General features: G+C 49.3%; 1 protein-coding gene across 1 annotated transcript in view; it reads left to right on the top strand.

Moving 5' to 3' along the window:
* F5B22DRAFT_535749 (putative nonribosomal peptide synthase) overlaps positions 1-20,497 on the top strand; it is a 29,763-nt gene extending 9,266 nt beyond the window's left edge. The window contains exons 3-6 of the mRNA XM_047972781.1: positions 9-7,188; positions 7,247-11,899; positions 11,953-16,515; positions 16,598-20,497. Coding sequence (XP_047825397.1) covers positions 9-7,188; positions 7,247-11,899; positions 11,953-16,515; positions 16,598-20,029 — 19,828 coding nt within the window. The 3' untranslated portion in view covers positions 20,030-20,497. The remainder of the gene's footprint in view (positions 1-8; positions 7,189-7,246; positions 11,900-11,952; positions 16,516-16,597) is intronic.
* Positions 20,498-20,583: the final 86 nt, after the last annotated feature.

The following is a 20,583-nucleotide window of genomic DNA, read 5'->3' as shown; positions in this document are numbered from 1 at the left end:
AATTGCAGTGCGGTCTTCACCAGTGGCACGACGGCGACTCCCAAGGGTGTTGTTATTGAGCATAGCGCATTTGTCTCTAGTGTGTTTGCCACGAAGGATCGCCAAGGCATTGCAAAAACAAGTAGAGTGCTACAGGCCTCCTCTTATGCCTTCGACGTCAGCGTTCTAGATCATCTAGGCACACTTCTTATAGGCGGATGTCTGTGTATCCCACGGGCCTCAGACGTGCATAACGATCTTGCGGGCGCCATCAACGAACTTCAGGTCAACTTTATGCACATCACTCCTTCACTGGCAGAGACTTTGCGCCCTGAGGACATACCTGGGCTTCGTACTCTAGTGTTAAGCGGAGAGCCTATGACAGCAGGGCTTGTTGCCACCTGGGCTCATGCCGTGAAGCTTGTCAACTCGTACGGACCAGCTGAGTGCTCTGTCACCTGCGCAGTCCAAGATACCGTGAATCCTAGTAGCAGTCCTTCAAACATAGGTTTCGCTACTGGAAGCACCAGCTGGGTCGTGAACAAAGACAACCACGATCAACTTGCCCCAATTGGAACTGTGGGTGAGCTTCTAGTTCAGGGGCCAATCCTCGGTCGTGGCTATCTAAATGACAAAGAAAAAACCAACCTCTCGTTCATCCGAGACCCTGCATGGATGCGCCAATTCTCGTTCTCAGGCGATAGTCGGAGGTTTTACAAAACGGGTGATCTGGTTGAGCTACAGCCAGAGGATGGATCGCTGCTCTATATCGGCCGAAAAGACACACAAGTCAAAATACATGGCCAGCGAATAGAACTAGGAGAAGTGGAGTATCATTTGAAGAATCACTTCCCAGACGCTGTGAGGGTGGTAGCAGATGTGGTTGTCTCCGAAGAGGAAGGATCAGTGCCGGTACTAATTGCCTTCGTCGAGATCATCACCAACCAGAACCAGCATGAGGGAGAGATATCCAATCACCCCCTTTTTTTCTTATCCACTGCCGCATTCAGGACTAAGACTCAGGATGTTGTGGCTCAACTGCGTAGGAAACTCACAGCCGTTATGGTGCCAGCAGTATTCCTCCCTACGACGCGCATCCCTCTCTCTGCCGCGGGCAAGGTTGACCGTCGAAAGCTGAGGCAAGCTGCCTCTTGTCTCACACGAACGGAGATCAGATCCTACGTAGCAGTTAGTAGGAAAAGGCGAGACCCGGTCACAGCGGCAGAACGTCTAGTCTTATTAGTTTGCTGCCGTATTCTAAAGCTTGCGGTTGAGGACATTGGGATGGACGACACCTTCTTCGAATTGGGTGGGAACTCTATATCTGCAATTCATTTTGTTCGACATGCTCGAGAGGCGGGATGGGATGTGCAAGTGACGGATATCTTCAATGAACCAACCCTCGCTGCCTTGGCAGAAAAGATGCACTACGTTGGAACCAATTTGGCCACGCACCGAATGCCTCCGTTCTCCCTCCTGACAGACAAAGATCTAGCTGCTGATGTCAAATCTCTTGCCGCAAGTACGTGCGCAATATCTGAATCGCAGATCGAAGACATATATCCGGCGACTGCATTGCAAGCTGGTCTGCTGGCCTTAAGTATTAAACAGCACGGTTCCTATCAGGCTTGTATTCCACTGCGTTTACCACCCCATGTCGATCTCGATCGCTTGAAGCGGGCCTGGGAGTTGACAGTTGAGAATAATGCCATTCTACGTACCCGGCTCATCCAAAATGCCAATGGTCAAGTCTACCAAGTTGTCTTATTGCCCGAAAAGCTTGAGTGGCACAAAGCGACTAGCTTAGACGAGTACATCAAAAAAGACTCCCGTCTTTCAATCACGATGGGTGGGCCGTTGACACGGGTTGCCTTGACAAAAGATGACATTGAAGTCAAATCATGCTTGGTAGTCACATTACATCACGCATTATACGACGGCTGGACCCTCCCACTCCTTTGGCAGGACCTGGAGGGTGCGTATCTTGGCCAGCCATTATCACTTCGGCCATTCAACGGCTTCGTAAGTCATATTTGCCAAACTAGCAGCCCTCAGATGTCTGATTTCTGGAGAGCTGAGTTTGAGGGTCTCGACTGTCCCCAATTCCCATTACTGCCTACTCATCACTACACGCCATCGATTACAGACACACTGGAACAGACACTCGACCGCCATGGCTCCTTTTCGGCCTTCACCTTATCGACAATTGTACGCCTCGCCTGGGCAACAGTGGTTTCCATTTACTCTAGATCCGATGAGGTGGTATTTGGTGCTACCGTCGCTGGACGTAGTGCCCCAGTCCCCGGGATTGAGGGCATGACAGGCCCAACAATCGCCACAGTTCCGATCCGGGTTAAGCTTCGACCTTCCCAGCATGTCAACGAAGCGCTAGAAGACATTCGCGTGCGCGCGACACGTATGATCCGGTTCGAACATGCTGGACTGCAGCTCATTCGGACTTGGAGTCCCGAAACAGCTCAGGCCTGCCAATTTCAAAGCCTTTTGATAACCGAATGGATCGGTGAGCAGGCGGACGACCCTTCCTGTTTCTTCGTGGATTACGACTATGCCTATGATGAAACAGCATTCTCCTCTTATGCCATCAATCTCACCTGCCAGTTATCTACATCTCAGGTCAAATTTCTAGTCGCCTATGACAGGCGAATTGTTGAACCGTCGGTAATGGAAATGATGCTTTTCCAGCTTTCTCATGCTACTTCGAGAATATTGGCCAACTATCCACTCGTTGGAGATCTCATGAATATCAGCCCACAGGGTATGCGATCCGTGTTCCGGTGGAATGCTGAACTTCCGCCACGAGTCGATACTTGTGTGCATGACTTCATCCTGGCGCACAGTGAGAAAACTCCAGAGGCAGTGGCTGTGACTGGCTGGGATGGTAGCCTAAGGTATGGAGATTTGGAGTCTTTGTCGCTCTATCTGTGCAAGCATCTCATCTCTTCTGGGGTGGGAAGGGAAACGATCGTCCCTCTTCTATTTGATAAGTCTATATGGACAACGGTTGCAATTCTTGGTACTATGCGGTCTTCTGCCGCTTTCATGCTGCTAGATGCAACACTTCCAGAGGCACGTCTGGCATCGCTCTGCAGAGCCGTTGGCGCGAAGGTCATGGTGGCTTCAGAGCAGCGCACGCTTCTTGGAGAGAGTTTAGTCCCACATGTACTAACTTGCTCGCCGAAGCACTTGGTCTCGTTCGAAAATGATTCTACCATAACGTTACCAACGTCGGAACCCAGCCAGGCCCTGTACTGCCTGTTCACTAGTGGGTCAACGGGCGAGCCAAAGGGTGTCATAATTGAACATGCCTCCTTCTGTTCTAGCATTCCAGGTATCACCAAGGTCACCCCATTCAATTCGTCTACGTGCTTGTTCCAATTTGCATCCTACAGCTTCGATGTCTGCATCACCGATCACCTTGTCCCGTTAATGCATGGAGGCTGTATATACATTCCGTCGGCAGACAGCATACAAAACAACTTATCAGCTTGCCTAAGGTCATCTAACGCAACACGAGTGGAATTAACCCCGTCGGTAGCAAGAATAGTAAAGGTCGAAGATCTAGCGGGCCTGCAGATGCTTTGTCTTAGCGGCGAAGCGATGGACAAGGCTGATGTTGAGAAATGGTGCGATAAGATTTGTCTAGCTGGCGCTTACGGGCCTGCGGAGTGCTCTGCGACGTCGTCAATTAAGTTTCCTGTCAAAGTAGGCGATGTTCCTTCGCTGCTTGGCTCTTGGACGGGATGCGTCGGTTGGGTAGTAGACGCAGTTGACGCTGAGCGGCTGGTCCCCATCGGCTCCGTGGGAGAACTCATAATTGAAGGACCAACTGTAGGCAGAGGCTACCTGAACGATCCAGGCCAGACAGCTGCCGCCTTTATCCCACAGATGCAGTGGCTCCGACGTTTTCGCGCAGACACTGGAAGAAAAGGAGAAAGCCGCGTGTACAAGACTGGCGATCTCGTACAGTTGCTTCCTACTGGGGTCATGAGATACATTGGGCGCAAAGATCGCCAAGTCAAGATTAGGGGTCAGAGACTTGAACTAGGCGAAATCGAAGAACATGTACGCCGCGTGTTCCCGCGGTCGACAAGTGTTGCAGTAGAGCTTCTTCAGCCAAACGACCAGGATAGTGAGCCCCTTTTGATGGCTTTTGTGGAGGTGGCCGATCCAGCTAACCCTCATAACCACCGTAAAGAGTCTAGCGACATGGCAATACTATCACCGACAGCCTCGTTTCACGCTGATGTGAGAAACACCGAATGCCAGTTGGAAGACTTAGTACCACGATACCAGATTCCTGCTGTGTTCCTTCCAGTGAACCGAATACCGCTTTTGTCAGCGGGAAAGATAGATCGCAAAAAGGTCCGGGACGTGGGAACAAATCTCACGAAGATAGACCTAAGAACATATGCTGATCTTCAAGTCGTCAAGCGCCCACCAGAGAATGAGATGCAGCGAGCTCTGCAGAAACTCTGTGCCCAAGTTCTGAATATGCCGCCCGATGATATCAGTATGGGTGAAAGCTTCATATCGCTTGGTGGCGATTCCATCACTGCCATGTCTCTAGCCGCTCGCGCACATAGTGAGCAGATTACGGTGACAGTGCGAGATATCTTGAGTCGAATATCTCTAGAGAGCTTAGCTTCGCGGGCCAGAAAGAGCTGTCAATTCTACCCGTCACATGCGCCAGAGGAGCTCGACGTGCCATTCGCATTGTCTCCAATGCAGACAATGTTTTTTGATACAGTACCACCTGAATGCCTTAACCACTACAATCAAAGCTTCTTCTTATCTCTCACACGCCCGGTTTCTGCAGAATCCATGCACATTGCTATAAAGGCAATCGTAAGGAGCCACTCGATGCTACGAAGCCGGTTTAGCCATATCAACAGCCAATGGGTCCAGATTGTCACAGATAACCCCAACTCTTACACCTTTCAGTTATCCAAAGTATCATGTCTTGCGGCTATCAGATCGCAAGTCCCGGAAATCCAACGCAGCCTAGATATATGTCGCGGAATTCTGTTCAGCGTAAATCTGTTTCATACAGAGAATCATGAACAGTACTTGCTTTTAGTCGCGCATCACCTCGTGGTAGACCACGTCTCATGGAGAGTGATTCTTACAGATCTTGAACAGCTCTTAGAGCGTACAGACCTGACTCCTGATATATCCGTCGAGTCATCATTATCCTTTCAGACATGGTGCCGGCGCCAAGCTGCCTTTGCCTGTGAGCATCTACCACCGGAGAAGGCCTTCCCAGTGTCTCACAAGGACCAAGGATCTCACCATGAGAACTTCTTGGACTACTGGGGCCTAAAAGGCTACCGAAATAACTACTCGGATACGGCTTTCACGGGGTTTACTTTGGAAGAAGGGGTTACGCGGAACCTCTGGGGTGGTACTAATGATGCGTTTCAGACAAAGCCCGCTGATATTTTTCAGGCTGCTCTCGTTTTTTCTTTTAACAACGAGTTTCATGACAGAGCTCTACCAACAGTGTTCAATGAAAGTCATGGAAGGGAAGTATGGGATCCGTCTATTGACCTGTCACGGACCGTCGGGTGGTTTACCACAATCTGGCCAACTCCGAATATCATAATTCCAGGGCAAAGCTTTATCGACGTGTTGAAATGGACCAAGGATGCAAGACGACAAGTACCTCACAATGGATACGATTATTTCACCTCACGCTTCATCCACCCTCAGGGGCCTGACTCTCTACCTTTAGCTGTCCCTATGGAGATAGTCATCAATTTCGCAGGGTCATTCCAACAGCTCGAAACCGAAAAGGGTTTGTTTTGCTTCCCGGAAATTCAATACACCAAACTAGATGTAGATCTCAACGCACCTCGATTTGAGTTGTTCGAAGTATCGGCATTGGTAAAAGGCGGGCAGCTGGAGGTGGGAATCACCTATCACCAACACATGCCCCAAGACCGGATCGAAAGGTGGGCAGCTGGCTTTCATGTCGCACTAGAGGAGGCGAGCGTCGTATTGAACTCGATTGAAAAGGGTTTCACCCCGTCTGACTTCCCGCTCTTGCATACCGACTACGAGGGGCTGGAGTATATGCTCGAAAAAGTATCCAGTTCTAAAAAGATCAAGGCTATAGCCGAGATCGAAGACGCATATGCTTGTACAGGCATTCAGCAGGGTATATTGCTCAGTCAAGCAAGAAATGTGGCTCACTTCAACACTAGCACCACGTGGGAGTTGACAAGAGAGGGTGGCGTTGATGTCAATCTCTTCCTTAACGCTTGGCACATGGTCGTTGACAATTGCCCCCCCTTACGCACTATATTTGTCGAAGCCCGTTCCAATAACCTCTGGGACCAAATTGTGCTGAAGATCGGCTCCGGTGATGTCGTCCTCCTTGATCGGAACACCCCAGATTCGGCGCTTCAAGTTACTGATAGCATCACGCCCCTATGTCCTTGGAAACTTAAACTATTAGATCGAGGCGATACTATGTTGTGCAATCTTCGCATACTACATGCTCTTGTGGATGGCTTTTCGACCAGTCTTCTTGAACACCAACTTGTTACTGCTTATGAAGGTGAAGTCTTCTCAAAACCCCCCGCGGTATTCAAGGATTACGTCGCTTATGTTCAAGATCTCCCGAGCGGAGCAGCTACTGAGTTCTGGATAGAACACCTCCGAAATGTAGATCCTTGTATCATGCCAACCCTTAATAGCTCGCCAAGCAGACGTGAGTCTCCTGTTACCTACGTTGCCAGGAAACTTGACGATATTCATCGCCTTGAATCATTCTGTGAAGCCAATGAGATCACCATGTTCAACCTGGTTCAGCTGAGTTGGGGTCTCGTCTTGAAAGCATACACAGGTTCAGACACGGCTTGCTTCGGCTACGTCGTGTCTGGTAGGAATGTCGCAATTGACGGCATAGGGCAGATCATCGGCCCTCTTATCAATATTCTTGTCTGCCGTATCCATCTTGATGGTGGAAGCTCCGTTACGCAATTGGTCCGTTCAATTCACTCGGATTTCCTTCAGGAGCTGGACCATCAACATACATCACTAGCCGATATTTATGATGCATTACGAACTTCTGCAAGTGGATTATTCAACACTGTTGTAGTCTTCCAAGTGAAAAACAACCCCAACACCGCGGACAAGAATTCAGGCTTATCTATGCGCCCAGTTGCTTCGGACGATCCGACAGAGGTAAGGCTGTTCCCAGCGCACAAGCTCTGATGCTAAGTTGCTAACACTGAACAACTAGTATGATCTTACACTTAATGTCAGTCTATCAAAAGACTCTATGGAGTATGCTCTGTGGTACTATGACCACTCGTTCTCGCAAAGACAAATATCTGATCTTGCGACTTCATTTGAAGCGGCCTTGTTCTGGGCCGTGAGTTCATGCAACACCCCGACTCGAAGCATGGAGCTCCTAGGCGAAAGTCACTTGCAGTGGCTCCGTGAGCGCAATCAGGTAGTCCCTAAAGCCTGTGAAGAGTGCATACATGACGCTATCGCACCATTCTTTTCTTCTACTCCGTTCGCTCCAGCCGTTTGCGCATGGGATGGGAGCTTCACCTATATGGAGATTGATCACTTGTCTTCCATGCTAGCCAACATACTCACCTGCGCTGGGGTGATACCGGAAACGTATGTTGGTATTCACTTAGATAAGGGAAGGTGGACTCCGATAGCTTTACTCGCCGTACTCCGCGCAGGGGGGGCTTTTACTCTCCTGGATTCATCACTTCCTCTTGCACACAAACAACAAGTTTGTGATGATCTCAAATGCCAAGTATTAATATTTTCGAGTGCCACTGATAATGATTTACCATCGGCGCGAGATTTGATCCTGATTGGTGACGGCGAAGAACGGGCATGGGCTACGACGTCGGCAGCAACAACGAAGACAACGCCTTCTCAACCCAACCATGCTGCGTACGCAGTGTTTACATCTGGGTCAACAGGTCATCCGAAAGGTATCGTAATCGAGCACTCATCGTTCTGCACTAGTGCAAGGTCACAACACAGAGCTTTATCCATTGATAGCGAAACTAGAGTGCTGCAGTTTTCTTCGTACTCGTGGGATGTAGCGATCATGGACCAGCTCGGAACATTAATGGCAGGCGGTTGTGTGTGCATTCCATCAGAGAGCCAGAGGATGAACGCGCTGGGAGAATCGATCAATCTTCTCAATGCCACGTGGATTCAGACCACTCCAGCTGTGATTCGTCTGCTGGACCCGGACCAAGTCCCATCCCTGAAAACTGTTATTCTGATAGGGGAAACTCCCTCTTACAATGACGTAAAGACGTGGCATAGTAAAGTCTCTCTGCGAGAGACCTATGGCCCTACTGAATGTACTGTTCTTGCCACTGTTAACCCAGATATCTCGTTCAATCCGAGGAACATTGGCCGTGAAAGTGGCTGTGTCTGCTGGGTCGTTCAGCCAGAAGACCACAATAGGTTGATGCCAGTCGGCGCTGTCGGAGAGTTGCTGATTCAAGGGCCCATTCTCGGCCGCGGCTATGTGAATGATCCCACCAGGACCTCCGCTGTCTTCGTTGAGAATCCATTGTGGGTTCAGAAGCTTGGTATCCAACAACATGTGCGGCTTTACAAGACAGGTGATCTCGCGTATCATACCCACGATGGCTCCATTTGCTACGTTCGAAGAAAAGACGATCAAGTGAAGTTACAGGGACAAAGAATTGAACCTGGAGAGGTTGAGCATCATATCTCAATCAGCTTTGATGGTGCGGAGCGAGTCATCGTGGACGTTGTGACACTGGATAGCGAATCTGACAAGCCCTTTTTAGCAGCCTTTATCAAACCAAATGGCCTGGATGAGACAGGGAATTCGGCATTTAATTCCGAGGTATTCGCTCCTCCAACTAGGGAATTCGCTACCAAGGTAGCTCTCAATCAAGCTTATCTTAAGGGCCGACTACCTAAACGCATGGTGCCAACGGTCTTTCTTCCCCTAGCCTGTGTCCCTTTGACTAGCACCTGCAAGACAGACCGCCGTCTTCTAAAACGAAGGGCTGCGCATTTATCCCGAACACAGATCAAAGCATACATGAATATAGAAGTAATTAACAAGCAGAGACCCTCAACCGATGGAGAGCGCAAATTTCAGCAATTATGGGCTCAAGTATTGGATATGGCACCAGAGTCTATCGGCACAAACGAAAGCTTCTATCATCTTGGTGGTAATTCAATGTCAGCCATGCGGCTGATTTCACAGTGTCGTAAAATGAAGATAGATATCAGCATGCAAATTGTTTTACAACATCGTACTATAGCCGAACTCGCTGCATATGTCGAAGAAAGCCGCAACCAAGGCATGATTACACAAGATGCCACTGACATACCATTTCCCTTGACTCTAATGCAGCAACAAATTATCCAATCATGCCCCCAAGATGAGAATCACTGCAGTAGGACTATGCTCATCAAACTTAAGGGCAGGGTCAATGCAGACCATTTGATCCGCGCTGTCCGACTAGTTGTTAATCGCCACGCAACACTTCGTTCTCGCTTTAGTAGGAACATTCACGGTGTTTGGATGCAACGGGACACTTCCCATGCTGACGAATCTTGTCGAGTTCGTTTCCTGAAGATCGGTCAGAGATGCGGACTCTCTGCCATCGTCCAAGAAGCTCAAGGGGTTCTTAACATCAAAAATGGCCCATTGCTTACCATTGACCACGTGCAGATTGATCCTGATGGGTTGAATAACGATACCTACCTTGTCCTTGTGTGTCATCAGCTAGTCGCAGATCTTGCGTCGTGCCGTATCATAGTAGCTGATATGGAAACCTTGCTTGGTCAGGGAGGTTATCTCCCCTTGCCAAGCCAAGCCCCTGTATCCTTTCAGGCTTGGTGCTCTCTGCAAAATAATGGCAAAACCACATCCGCCATAGACCTTGATACCTTAGATTCTACTCAAGTACAATCGCGTAGCCAAGCTTCCAGAATCCAAATCTGGGCCATGGACGATTGTTCAGACAAGAGGCAGGAGCTTGCTCGTCGAGAATTCAAGCTTTGCTGTTCGACGACAGACTTATTGCTCGGCCGTGCTAATGACGCGTTTCGAACATACCCAGAGGAGATATTACATGCATGTCTACTTTATTCCTTCTCTCGTGTATTCGTCGATTCTGCAGCACCGAATATTTGTAGTTGGGGTCCCGGTCGTGAATCCACGGACAGCACCTTCGATTTCGCACAAACTGTAGGTTGTTTCACTACTACACGGCCTACTACAGTCAATTTCGACCCTAACTCTGATTTGACTGGAATGGTTCGTCGTATCAAAGATACTTGCCGTATGCTTTCCATGCACAGAGCAAAAAATGGCGAACGGTTGCCAGCATCAGGCGAATTGTCACTCAGCCAAAATAGAATAGTTTTCAATTATGAGGGATTGTCCAACCGGAAAGATCAGGACGGGTCTATCCTGCAGGCTGAGCCGTGGTTTCTTGAGTGTCCATTGTTAGATGTAACGCCCTCTGTACCCTATTTTGCCCTTGTTCAGGTTTCAGTCTGTATCGTCCAAGACCAACTGAAAGTGTCTTTTATATACAGCGAGCATATGAAACAACATGATCTGATTCCCCTCTGGGTTGCCGACTATAAGAGCTCAATCTCCAGGGCAGTTGCTGAGCTCTCAGAAAAACCTCGGATTTATACTCTTAGTGACTTCCCGCTGCTGAATACCTCCTACGAGGGGCTCGACTATATAGTAGCAAAAGTTTCGGATCAGATGAGGCTGCAGAAGAATCCAGAATGTGCTGTCCTTGAAGATATTATTCCCTGCTCAGCAGTTCAAAGAGGGATCCTCCTTACTCAGTCTAAGGATCCTGAACTCTACTATCCTCAATTTACGTGGAGAGCCCATGCGACGACCAAAGAACAGCCAATTGACATAGAACAGCTCCGTATGGCATGGGTGAAAGTACTGCATAAGCACGTTATATTCCGGACTATTTTCATACAGAGCAGTGCGAGTCATGAGCATTTCCTCCAGGCAGTATTGCGGTCAACTCCAGAAAATATCATGACCCTGGCGTGTGCCAGCGAGGATGCAATCGGAACGATTCGCACGTATCATGAAACACATCCATTTCGTCCTGAGAGTTCTCTCTGGCGCCTGATTCTATGTCAGAGTCATACTGGTGACACTATCTGCGAATTGCAGGCCAATCATGCACTGCTTGATGGAGCTTCAATAGCCATCATTGCTCATGAGGTCCAGCTAGCTTACAGTGGCATGCTTCCCGATGGCTACGGGCCGCGTTACTCCGAATATATCAAGTACCTACAACAGGTTCCCACGGACACTACTATTGACTTTTGGAAACGCAAACTTTTTCGCATTACTCCCAGCCTTTTCCCACGGATAACTAAGAGAATCGGCCTATCCGCCGAAGAGGTGCAAAGGCGTGAGCTGCGGTCTGTTTCTATTGACATCGAGGATGCATCACCAATCTACCAGTTTTGCATGAGCCATGAGCTCAACCTCTCCAATGTTATCCAAGTCGCATGGGGTTTGATTCTCCAACGATATAGCATGTCTGATTCTGCTTGCTTTGCATATCTTACGACTAGACGCGATGTCCCTGTCGCGGGTATTGAGGCACTAGTCGCCCCTTTGATCAATATTCTCGTGTGCCATATTGTCTTGGACTCTGGAACCTCGCTTCTGGAAGTACTACACATTGTCAAGAAGGATAATATTGAGAGTTTAGAATACCAGAACTGCTCGCTGGCCGAGATATGCCATGCCCTGTCTTTGAGTGCGAATGACCTCCTGAATACCTGCATTTCAGTACAAGACAAGACTCAAAATGATGAGATCCCCGCTCTCCCAGTCGCTTTTTCGGCACTAGGTGGTAAAGATCCTACAGAGGTGAGTTATACCCCCTATTTTGTGCGGCACCACCTCTAATCTTTCTTCATTAGTACGATATTGTCGTCCACACGCTTGCAGATAAACGCAGTATATCTCTTTCACTCGATTACTGGAACGGCGAGTGTGTGGACCCTGAGCAGGCGCAACGACTGGTGCGCATGCTGGGAGAAATCATTGTGAACATCGTGACAAACCCGTACATTCCGGCCTCCCAGGTCAATATCCTGGGCCGCAAGGATCAACTTTTACTCAAAGAATGGAATGCAATCATTCCTATAGCCCATGAAGCTTGTGTCCATCACCTTATTGAGAGACAGTTTCGAGAGCGCCCCGGCTCTTTGGCGGTCCATGCATGGGATGGTAATTTAACATACGGATTATTAGACAGTTTGTCTCTCAAGCTTGCTGCTCGCCTTGTTGAGTTTGGGGTTCGCCCTGAAGATTTTATTGGGCTACTGTTCGAAAAGTCTATGTGGACTACGGTAGCAATGCTTGCTGTAATGAGGGCGGGTGCTGCGTTTTTCTTTTTGGATCCGAACCTTCCAGTCCGTCGATTAGAAGAGATATGCGCGGACACGAATTCGCAGATGATACTCAGTTCAGTATACCATGAAGGCGTCTTGCAGCATCTCTCTGTGGACATAATTGCTGTGGGCTCAAGCGTGGAAGACCTCTGGCGGCACGAAGCGGCTATAGTTAGTACCACCGTCCAACCTAAGAACGCACTCTACGCTGTCTTCACCTCGGGATCTACTGGGAGGCCCAAGGGACTTGTGATTGAACATCTCTCGTTCTGTTCCGTTTTAGGAGCTATTAAGGGACCCAAAAAAATCACCCAAGACTCAAGAGTTCTACAATTCGCCTCCTATTCGTTCGATGTCAGTATTGGTGATCACCTTATCGCCTTTACTCAAGGAGCGTGTCTTTGTATACCCTCTTCGGATCAGCTGCATGATGTCGAGAGAGCAATCTCTACCTTCGGCGCTAACTGGGCAGAACTCACTCCCTCAGTGTCTAGGCTTATCAACCCTAGTAATGTGCCTTCTCTAAGAACCATCAACCTTAGTGGAGAGCCTATAATCCACTCCGACTTAATGCGATGGCAGGGGTTTGCTCAAGTCATCAACTCTTACGGCCCAGCGGAGTGTAGCATCTGGTGTGCAGCACGACCAGATGCAACAGACCCGCAGGATCTTGGCTTCATGATAGGGGCTGTGGGCTGGATCGTAGATCCTGCCAACCATGAGAGACTCCTCCCTCTGGGGGCTATCGGCGAGTTGGTTCTTGAGGGCCCAATCGTGGGCCGTGGGTATCTCAACCGACCCATGCAGACGGAAGAATCTTTTATCGAACCCCCCATATGGATGCACCACTTTAGACATCCAATTTCGGCGCGCTTCTACAAGACAGGCGATCTAGTTCGGTATCAGTCCGATGGTTCAATCATAATCCTGGGACGCAAGGATACTCAAGTTAAACTCCGGGGTCAGCGGCTAGAGCTCGACGAGGTTGCGTGGAACATACGTCAATGCCTGCCCGTGGGTTCTGACTTAGTTGTTGATCTAGTCCGCCCAGAGAACGGTACAGCCGCGCCTGCTCTAACTGCTTTTATTCTTTCCAAGTCAATTCATAATGTTACACCTTGCGAAGACGACTTGTTCTTTGAACCGTCTCCTGATTTCTCGACCATGATCTCGGTCGTACAAAGCCATCTCCAAAAGTCACTACCACGTTATATGGTCCCTACAATACTTTTACCTATGCGGTACATTCCTCTTACTATTAATGGGAAGACAGACCGCAAACAGCTTCGAGATAGGTCGTCACGGATGTCATGGAGAAAAATACAAGGGTACCTCGATACGTCGCCCGTTGTTGGACATAGGGGGCATGAGACTGAACTCGAGGCATCGCTGAGAGCCTGTGTCGCGCGCGTCCTCAACCGAAGCCCAACCGACATTAGTTTTGACGACAACTTCTTCCACATCGGCGGAGACTCAATCGGTGCCATGGAACTTTGCTCTATATGTCGCCGCGAGGGAATAATTGTGACGGTCCCGGAAATCTTCAGATACAAGACAGTTCGTTCTCTGGCCCCAAGAGTTCGGAAAGATCTAGAACATGTAATAGAGACCGAAGAAAACATTGGACACACTTTTGCGCTTTCCCCAATTCAACAATTGTTCTTTGATCGAGTTCCTGACGGCGAAAAGCGCTTCAACCAGAGTTTCCTTGTCAGATTGAGAACACCAACAGTGCCAATAGATGTCGCCCTGTCAGTAATCGTGAGACGACATGCCATGCTTCGAGCGCGATTTCAAAAGGAAAAAGGATGTTGGAAACAGATACTCACAGATGATATTGGTCAATCTTTTCGCTACCGTCACTTGACCATTTCAAGTGAAGAGATCCAGAGATGCATGATTGAAAGCCAAGAAGTCGTCAATTGCTTGCAAGGCCCCATGTTGGCGGTGGATCGCATCAATGACAACGACACTGAATATCTCTACCTCGTAGCTCATCACCTTGTCGTGGACCTTGTTTCCTGGCGCATAATATTGGGAGACCTCGAGATGTTGCTAGCAGGGGATACGCTTGCCCCGCCACGTTGCTTACCTTTCCAGGCCTGGTGCCATGCACAGGTTGATTATGCCAAAGACCATTTGACACCTTCTAAGACACTTCTATCACTTGAAAAGATCTCAAGCTTTGCGCTGAATATTGAGGAGATCTGGGGTATCTCGAGCAGTTTGAATACGTATGAAGACGCCACATCCATGGCTTTCACCCTTGATCCATACATCACCAAGCTGCTTCTGGGACAAGCGAATAGGGCCGTACAAACAACAGTTCTTGAGATCTTCCACGCCGTAATTCTTCTTTCCTTTGTAAGGACCTTTCGCGACCGTCCTCCCCCAATAGTTTACCAAGAGGGTCATGGGAGGGAACCCTGGAGTCGCTCTTTGGATATCTCGGAAACTGTAGGCTGGTTTACAACTATCTGGCCTACCTTGGTGCACGCTACGCCAGACTCTAGTTTGATCGACGTAGTCAGACAAAGTAAAGATGCCTTACGTCTCACGCCGGCAAATGGCTGGAGCTATTTCACTTCTCGATTTCTGCATCCTGAGGGTCACCAGGTTCTGGATATGGGAAACTTGATGGAGATTACTCTGAATTATCATGGCTCTTACCGTAGCCTTGAGAAGAGCGAGAGTATCATGCAGGTCGTACACGATACGATTCCACTCCCAGCAAATGTAGATCCACATATGGTTAGGAATGAGGTGTTTGCCATTGATATATGGCTTGCTGAAGAGAGCTTTCGGCTTGACTTCACATATAGCAAGAATTGTCAGCAACAAGACTCTATTCGGGAGTGGATATCTACCTGCGATGAGCTTCTGAAGATTGCGGCCCAGGAATTATCGCAATCCTCACGACAGTATACCTTAAGTGACTTCCCACAGCTACCCCTAACATACCCAGAGCTGTCTATATTTGTACAGAATCTTCACGAGACTGGTATTGATCTAGATTGCATGCAGGGCGCATATCCCTGTACAGCAGTTCAGCAAGGCATTCTACTAAGCAAGGAACGAGATGACTCGTTTTATGGGACTAGAACAGCCTGGAAATTACTAACTTCAGACTCAAACAAGTCAATCACAATTCAGAGTGTGGAAGAGGCTTGGGCTCAGGTGGTTGGCAAGCACTCAGCACTGCGCACAGTATTTGTTGACAGTGTCTCTGGAGAACTTCATAATCAGGTGATAATGGCGTATGGTTCGGGCAGAATCACGACTTCAGATTCACGCGATCCAGTGAGCGAGAAGGATACGTGTGGACTCCTTCCATGGCATTTCATGGTCACTCGGATGTCCGAAACAGAGATACTATGCGAACTTGCCATCAGTCACGCACTAGTCGATGGATTCTCGATTCGACTAATAGGTATCGACCTATCTCGCGCCGTTAATGGTCACAACATTGGCTGCGAGACCCTAAGCTACAGCGACTATGCAGCGCACGTACATTCCATCGCTGCCAAACAGACCGATTACTGGAGCACATATCTTCGTGATGTCACCCCTTCTCTATTTCTGGAGCTGAATAGCTCGCCAAATGGTCGCTTACATTCTGAGACTCGCCAAATTGATAGTGGACGAGCCCGGAAGTTCTGCGAAGCCCACGGCTTCACTCTTTCTAACATATTCCAGGTAGCTTGGGCCTCGATATTGCGCTACTATGCGAATACAGATGATGTCTGCTTTGGCTATCTAACATCGGGGCGCGACATCCCAGTCCACGGTATTGAAGATGCGGTGGGACTTTTTATCAACATGTTAATCTGTCGCCTCCAGCTTGATAACAACTCACCCATACTCTGGATTATGGAGAGGAACGAAGCTAGTTTTGTTCGTAGCCTCGAGCATCAACACTATTCCCTTGCTCAGATGCAGAGTGACTCAGGCTTTCAGCACAGTGGCCCCCTCTTCAACTCCATACTATCATATCAGGCAGTTACCGCAACAGCCGCACATAATTCGGACCCCGATGATATTATCAAACCTACTCTCCTAGAACTCGTTGATATACAAGATCCCACGGAGGTGAGATCTTATCTTCTCTCTCTGTCTCTTTTTTTTTTTTTGCATCATGTAATACCACGTGCTAACCAGTGTACTTACTTAGTATGCGGTAGTCATAAACATTGAAAGTGATGGAAACACTATCGGCGTAGCATTCAATTTCTGGGACTCCGTTCTTTCTCCCCAGCAGGGGTCCAACCTCTGTGATCTTCTGGTTCAGGCTGTTTCACGCATCATCAAAAACCCTCATGCTACAGTTGGCGATATTTCACTGATAGGTCAAGAGGAGCTTGATCTCGTTCACTTTTGGAACCAGGACGTACCTAAGGAGCAGTTCACATGTGTGCCCGAGCTTATCCTTGAGAACTGTCGTGTTGAGCCATGTCGTGCTGCCATCTGTTCATGGGACGGTAATTTTAATTACCGCGAGCTGGACCAACTTTCATCATCACTTGCGTCACGATTCCGCGAGCTTGGAGTTGGACCGGAAGTATTTGTTCCAATACTACATGAAAAGTCGAAATGGGTTGCGGTGGCTTTCTTGGCAGTCATGCGAGCGGGCGGCGCATTCGTCCTGCTCGACCCTTCATTCCCAGACGCACGTTTACAACACATCTGCAGCGCCTTAAGGTCAGAAATTATTGTCTGCTCACCCACCACTCGTGATAAAGGACCCATGTTTGGAAAGCATGTAGTGGTGGTGTCGCCGTCTGAAGCTGAGCAGTGGATTGTGAGTGGCACGACGATTGCCACAACACCAAATGTTCAACCTAACAATGCTGTCTACGCTGTTTTTACATCAGGATCTACCGGTATTCCTAAGGGTGTGGTCATAGAACACTACAACTACGCAACCAGTGGGCGCTCACTCGAAAAGCGACTGCAAGTGACATCGCGCTCCCGAGTGTTTCAATTTGCATCGCATGCGTTCGATGTTAGTATCAGTGACTACCTCACTACTCTTATGGCAGGTGGTTGCGTCTGTGTACCCTCTGAGTGGGACAGACTGAACGACATAACGGGCGCAATGCGTCGTCTGGAAGCGAACTGGGTTCATGTCACACCATCCGTTGCGCAAACCTTCCATCCATCGCAGGTCCCGGCCATCGAAACCATGATACTAAGCGGTGAAGTCATGAAAGAAGATAACATACGGACATGGAAGCCAGATGTTCAATTGATAAATGCCTACGGGCCTGCGGAATGCTCCGTCGATTGTGCCGTCAATACTGACGATGTTGTCGATCCGACGAATATCGGGACAGCGAGCGGATGTGTGTGCTGGATCGTCGATAAGGACGATCCTGAACGACTACTTCCTATTCACGCCGTTGGAGAGCTACTAATTGAAGGCCCCATTGTCGGCAGAGGCTATCTGAGCAATGAAGACCATACACATAAATCCTTCATTCCTCCGCCTACTTGGCTTCGTCAATTCAGGGGGCATGTTACCTTGGCGCACGCAGTATATAGAACCGGGGACCTGGTACGGTATGAATCTGACGGCTCACTGCGGTATATTGGGCGCTATGACCATCAGGTTAAGTTCCATGGTCAACGCCTGGAACTCGGAGATATCGAAGCTCACCTCTCTCGCCACCTCTCCCGCTACCCCAGCATAGCAGCTGATGTTCTTCAGCGACCAGGACCAGATTCACAGCAAGCCCTTGTGGCATTCGTCAGCGAAGGAAGAAATGATGTATTCGATGACAGCATTACTATTTTAGAATCCACTATGGAATTCAGGGCAGATTGTCATTATGCTACGGCTCAATTAGCTCTATCCATACCACAGCATATGATACCCACGAGGTTTGAATTAGTTAGTCGGATTCCCCTGACAAGCTCGGGCAAGGTTGATCGGCGCAAGCTGTGCAGTCTAGCATCCGAAATCAAGTGGACTGAGGGCACCAACGAACCTGGCGCGCCTCGGAAACCTCTAAATGCGACCGAGCAGACCATACAACAAATATGTGCTGAGGTTCTAGATAGCGCGCCTGAGAACATCAATCTAGACGTGGATTTCTTTGCGATGGGTGGGAATTCAATCAGGGTCATGCAGCTTGTATCCCGCGCTCGCCATGCCAATCTTCCGATCACTGTGCGGCAGGTATTCCGTACGCCCGTTCTCGCAGATCTCGCGAGAACAATTTCACAACCTGCCGCCCCAGCACTACCCGCGCGTACTCTCGGACAATCTCCTGAGGACATTGACCTTGCACTGTCGGGCCGTCTACCCTGGCCTCAGCTTCATTTCCGAAAAGATGATGTGGCCGATATCTTGCCTGCTAGTGAGATCCAGGCTTTCTCTTCTAGGCGACCTCAAAATTATTGGTTTTTGGAACTCAACGGCGCTCTGGATTCCGATCGTCTGAAACTCGCTTGCTCCAATCTAGTACAGCGACACGCGATTCTCCGGACCATCCTCGTGCCGGACGCCGAGCGTATACTGCAAGTAGTGCTGCACCAGTTGCCCTTACCCATCACAGAATGTGAGACGGAGGAGCGTGATCTCATTAACTTTGCGAAGACCCTCTGTCAGGCAGATTCGGCGTCCCAAGTCCTGTACAACGTCCCGCCGCTTGCTTTCACACTCATTCGTCGGCACAGTTCCCACCACATGGTCATACTCCGACTATCGCACGCCCAGTACGACGGCTTGTCTATTCCCACTTTGATGGCAGATCTTCTGAATTTGTACCAACAACACCCAATGGAAGCCGCTGCTACCTTTTCCGCTTACACGCGACACTGCACACGAAGTCACACAGCTGAGGCATATGAGTTCTGGCGAGACCTGCTACACGGAGCTTCCATGACATCACCCTTCCAGACAGACATTTCGAATTGCGCATTGGAGTCAACCGCCAGCCTAGTCGAAGTCGAAGCTCATGCGCCTTCACCCGTTGCGCCTCCCGGTATTACAATGGCGACGATCCTCAAAGCCGCATGGTCGATAGCACAAGCGCGGCTGCTGCAGAACACAAGGGGCCTCGTATTTGGGCAATTGGTTAGCGGGCGGAGCAGTCTAGGCGGAACTAGTTTAGAAAATGTTGTAGGTCCCTGCTTGAACGTTGTGCCAGTACGAGTGCAATTGCCCGACGACGAGACCATCGCGGCATTACTCCGCCGTCTACAAGACCAGCATGCAGCAAGCCTTGCATTCGAGACCGTTCCTCTACGAGCTATAATCACCCACTGCACATCCTGGACGGACACGGACTTTGGCTCTATAGTGCATCACCGACACGCGCCAGAGCAGGCCACATTGCAATCAGACTCGCTTGAATGCCGCGTCGATGCCTGGTCCCCGGTCTCCTTACCTGACAAGACTATCTGGATTGCTAGTCTCGTGGACGAGGGCAAACAGCAATTGGAGCTGGACATGTATACTCGCAGCGAGGTGGCTACGGCGGCGTGGCTTGATCGTCTGATGGGCGAGTTGTGTACAGTGCTGAGGGTGTTCCATGAAGAGGGTTTCTCGGTGATGATTGAGCAGGTTCTACGCAGGGCTCACACTGGAACTCAAGATTGAGAGCCTACATATTCCAATGTGTTTATCTATTCAGATATCGAGGTTGAGTATACACTTAGGTGTGTTTATATGATTGACTGATGGCGTTTAACGTCGTGAGAGTATGCTACGTAGGGCATTGGGACGCGGCACGCTGTCCGCTATCTGCCCCTCTACCTATGACTGTGAAGGATGGCCCAGTACCTATCTACACTGATATCTTCCAGCATCGTGTATGTTGACTGCCTGTGCAGGTAAGTACATGCTTCCTGCTGCCTCAGAAGTGCCTGCCTACATATCCATGTATCTATCTAAGCCCAATTGTCACAAGTACCTCCACTGCGAGAGGGCATAGAAATTGTTCCAAAGGAGATACTCCTCTCGAATTTACTATAGGCAAGATGTGTTGTTCACGTACTTTGGTGCTTGATTTGATGAGCGGGATGTACTTTCACATTTGTGAGCGCCGATGACCCTAAAGAAACCATCACCATCTCACCCAGTTCGCGGTTGAGGGAAGCTTTTGAGCGCAGTGGAGGCGCAAAGTCATTGTGCGACACATTTGAAGCCAAAGA

Source organism: Xylaria bambusicola (genome assembly GCF_022495145.1).
Source record: "Xylaria bambusicola strain CBS 139988 unplaced genomic scaffold F5B22scaffold_78, whole genome shotgun sequence".
In the NCBI taxonomy this organism is placed as follows: Eukaryota; Fungi; Ascomycota; class Sordariomycetes; order Xylariales; family Xylariaceae; genus Xylaria; species Xylaria bambusicola.
The sequence above is the reverse complement of the archived record's forward strand: the minus strand, read 5'-3'. Positions and strand labels throughout refer to the sequence as shown.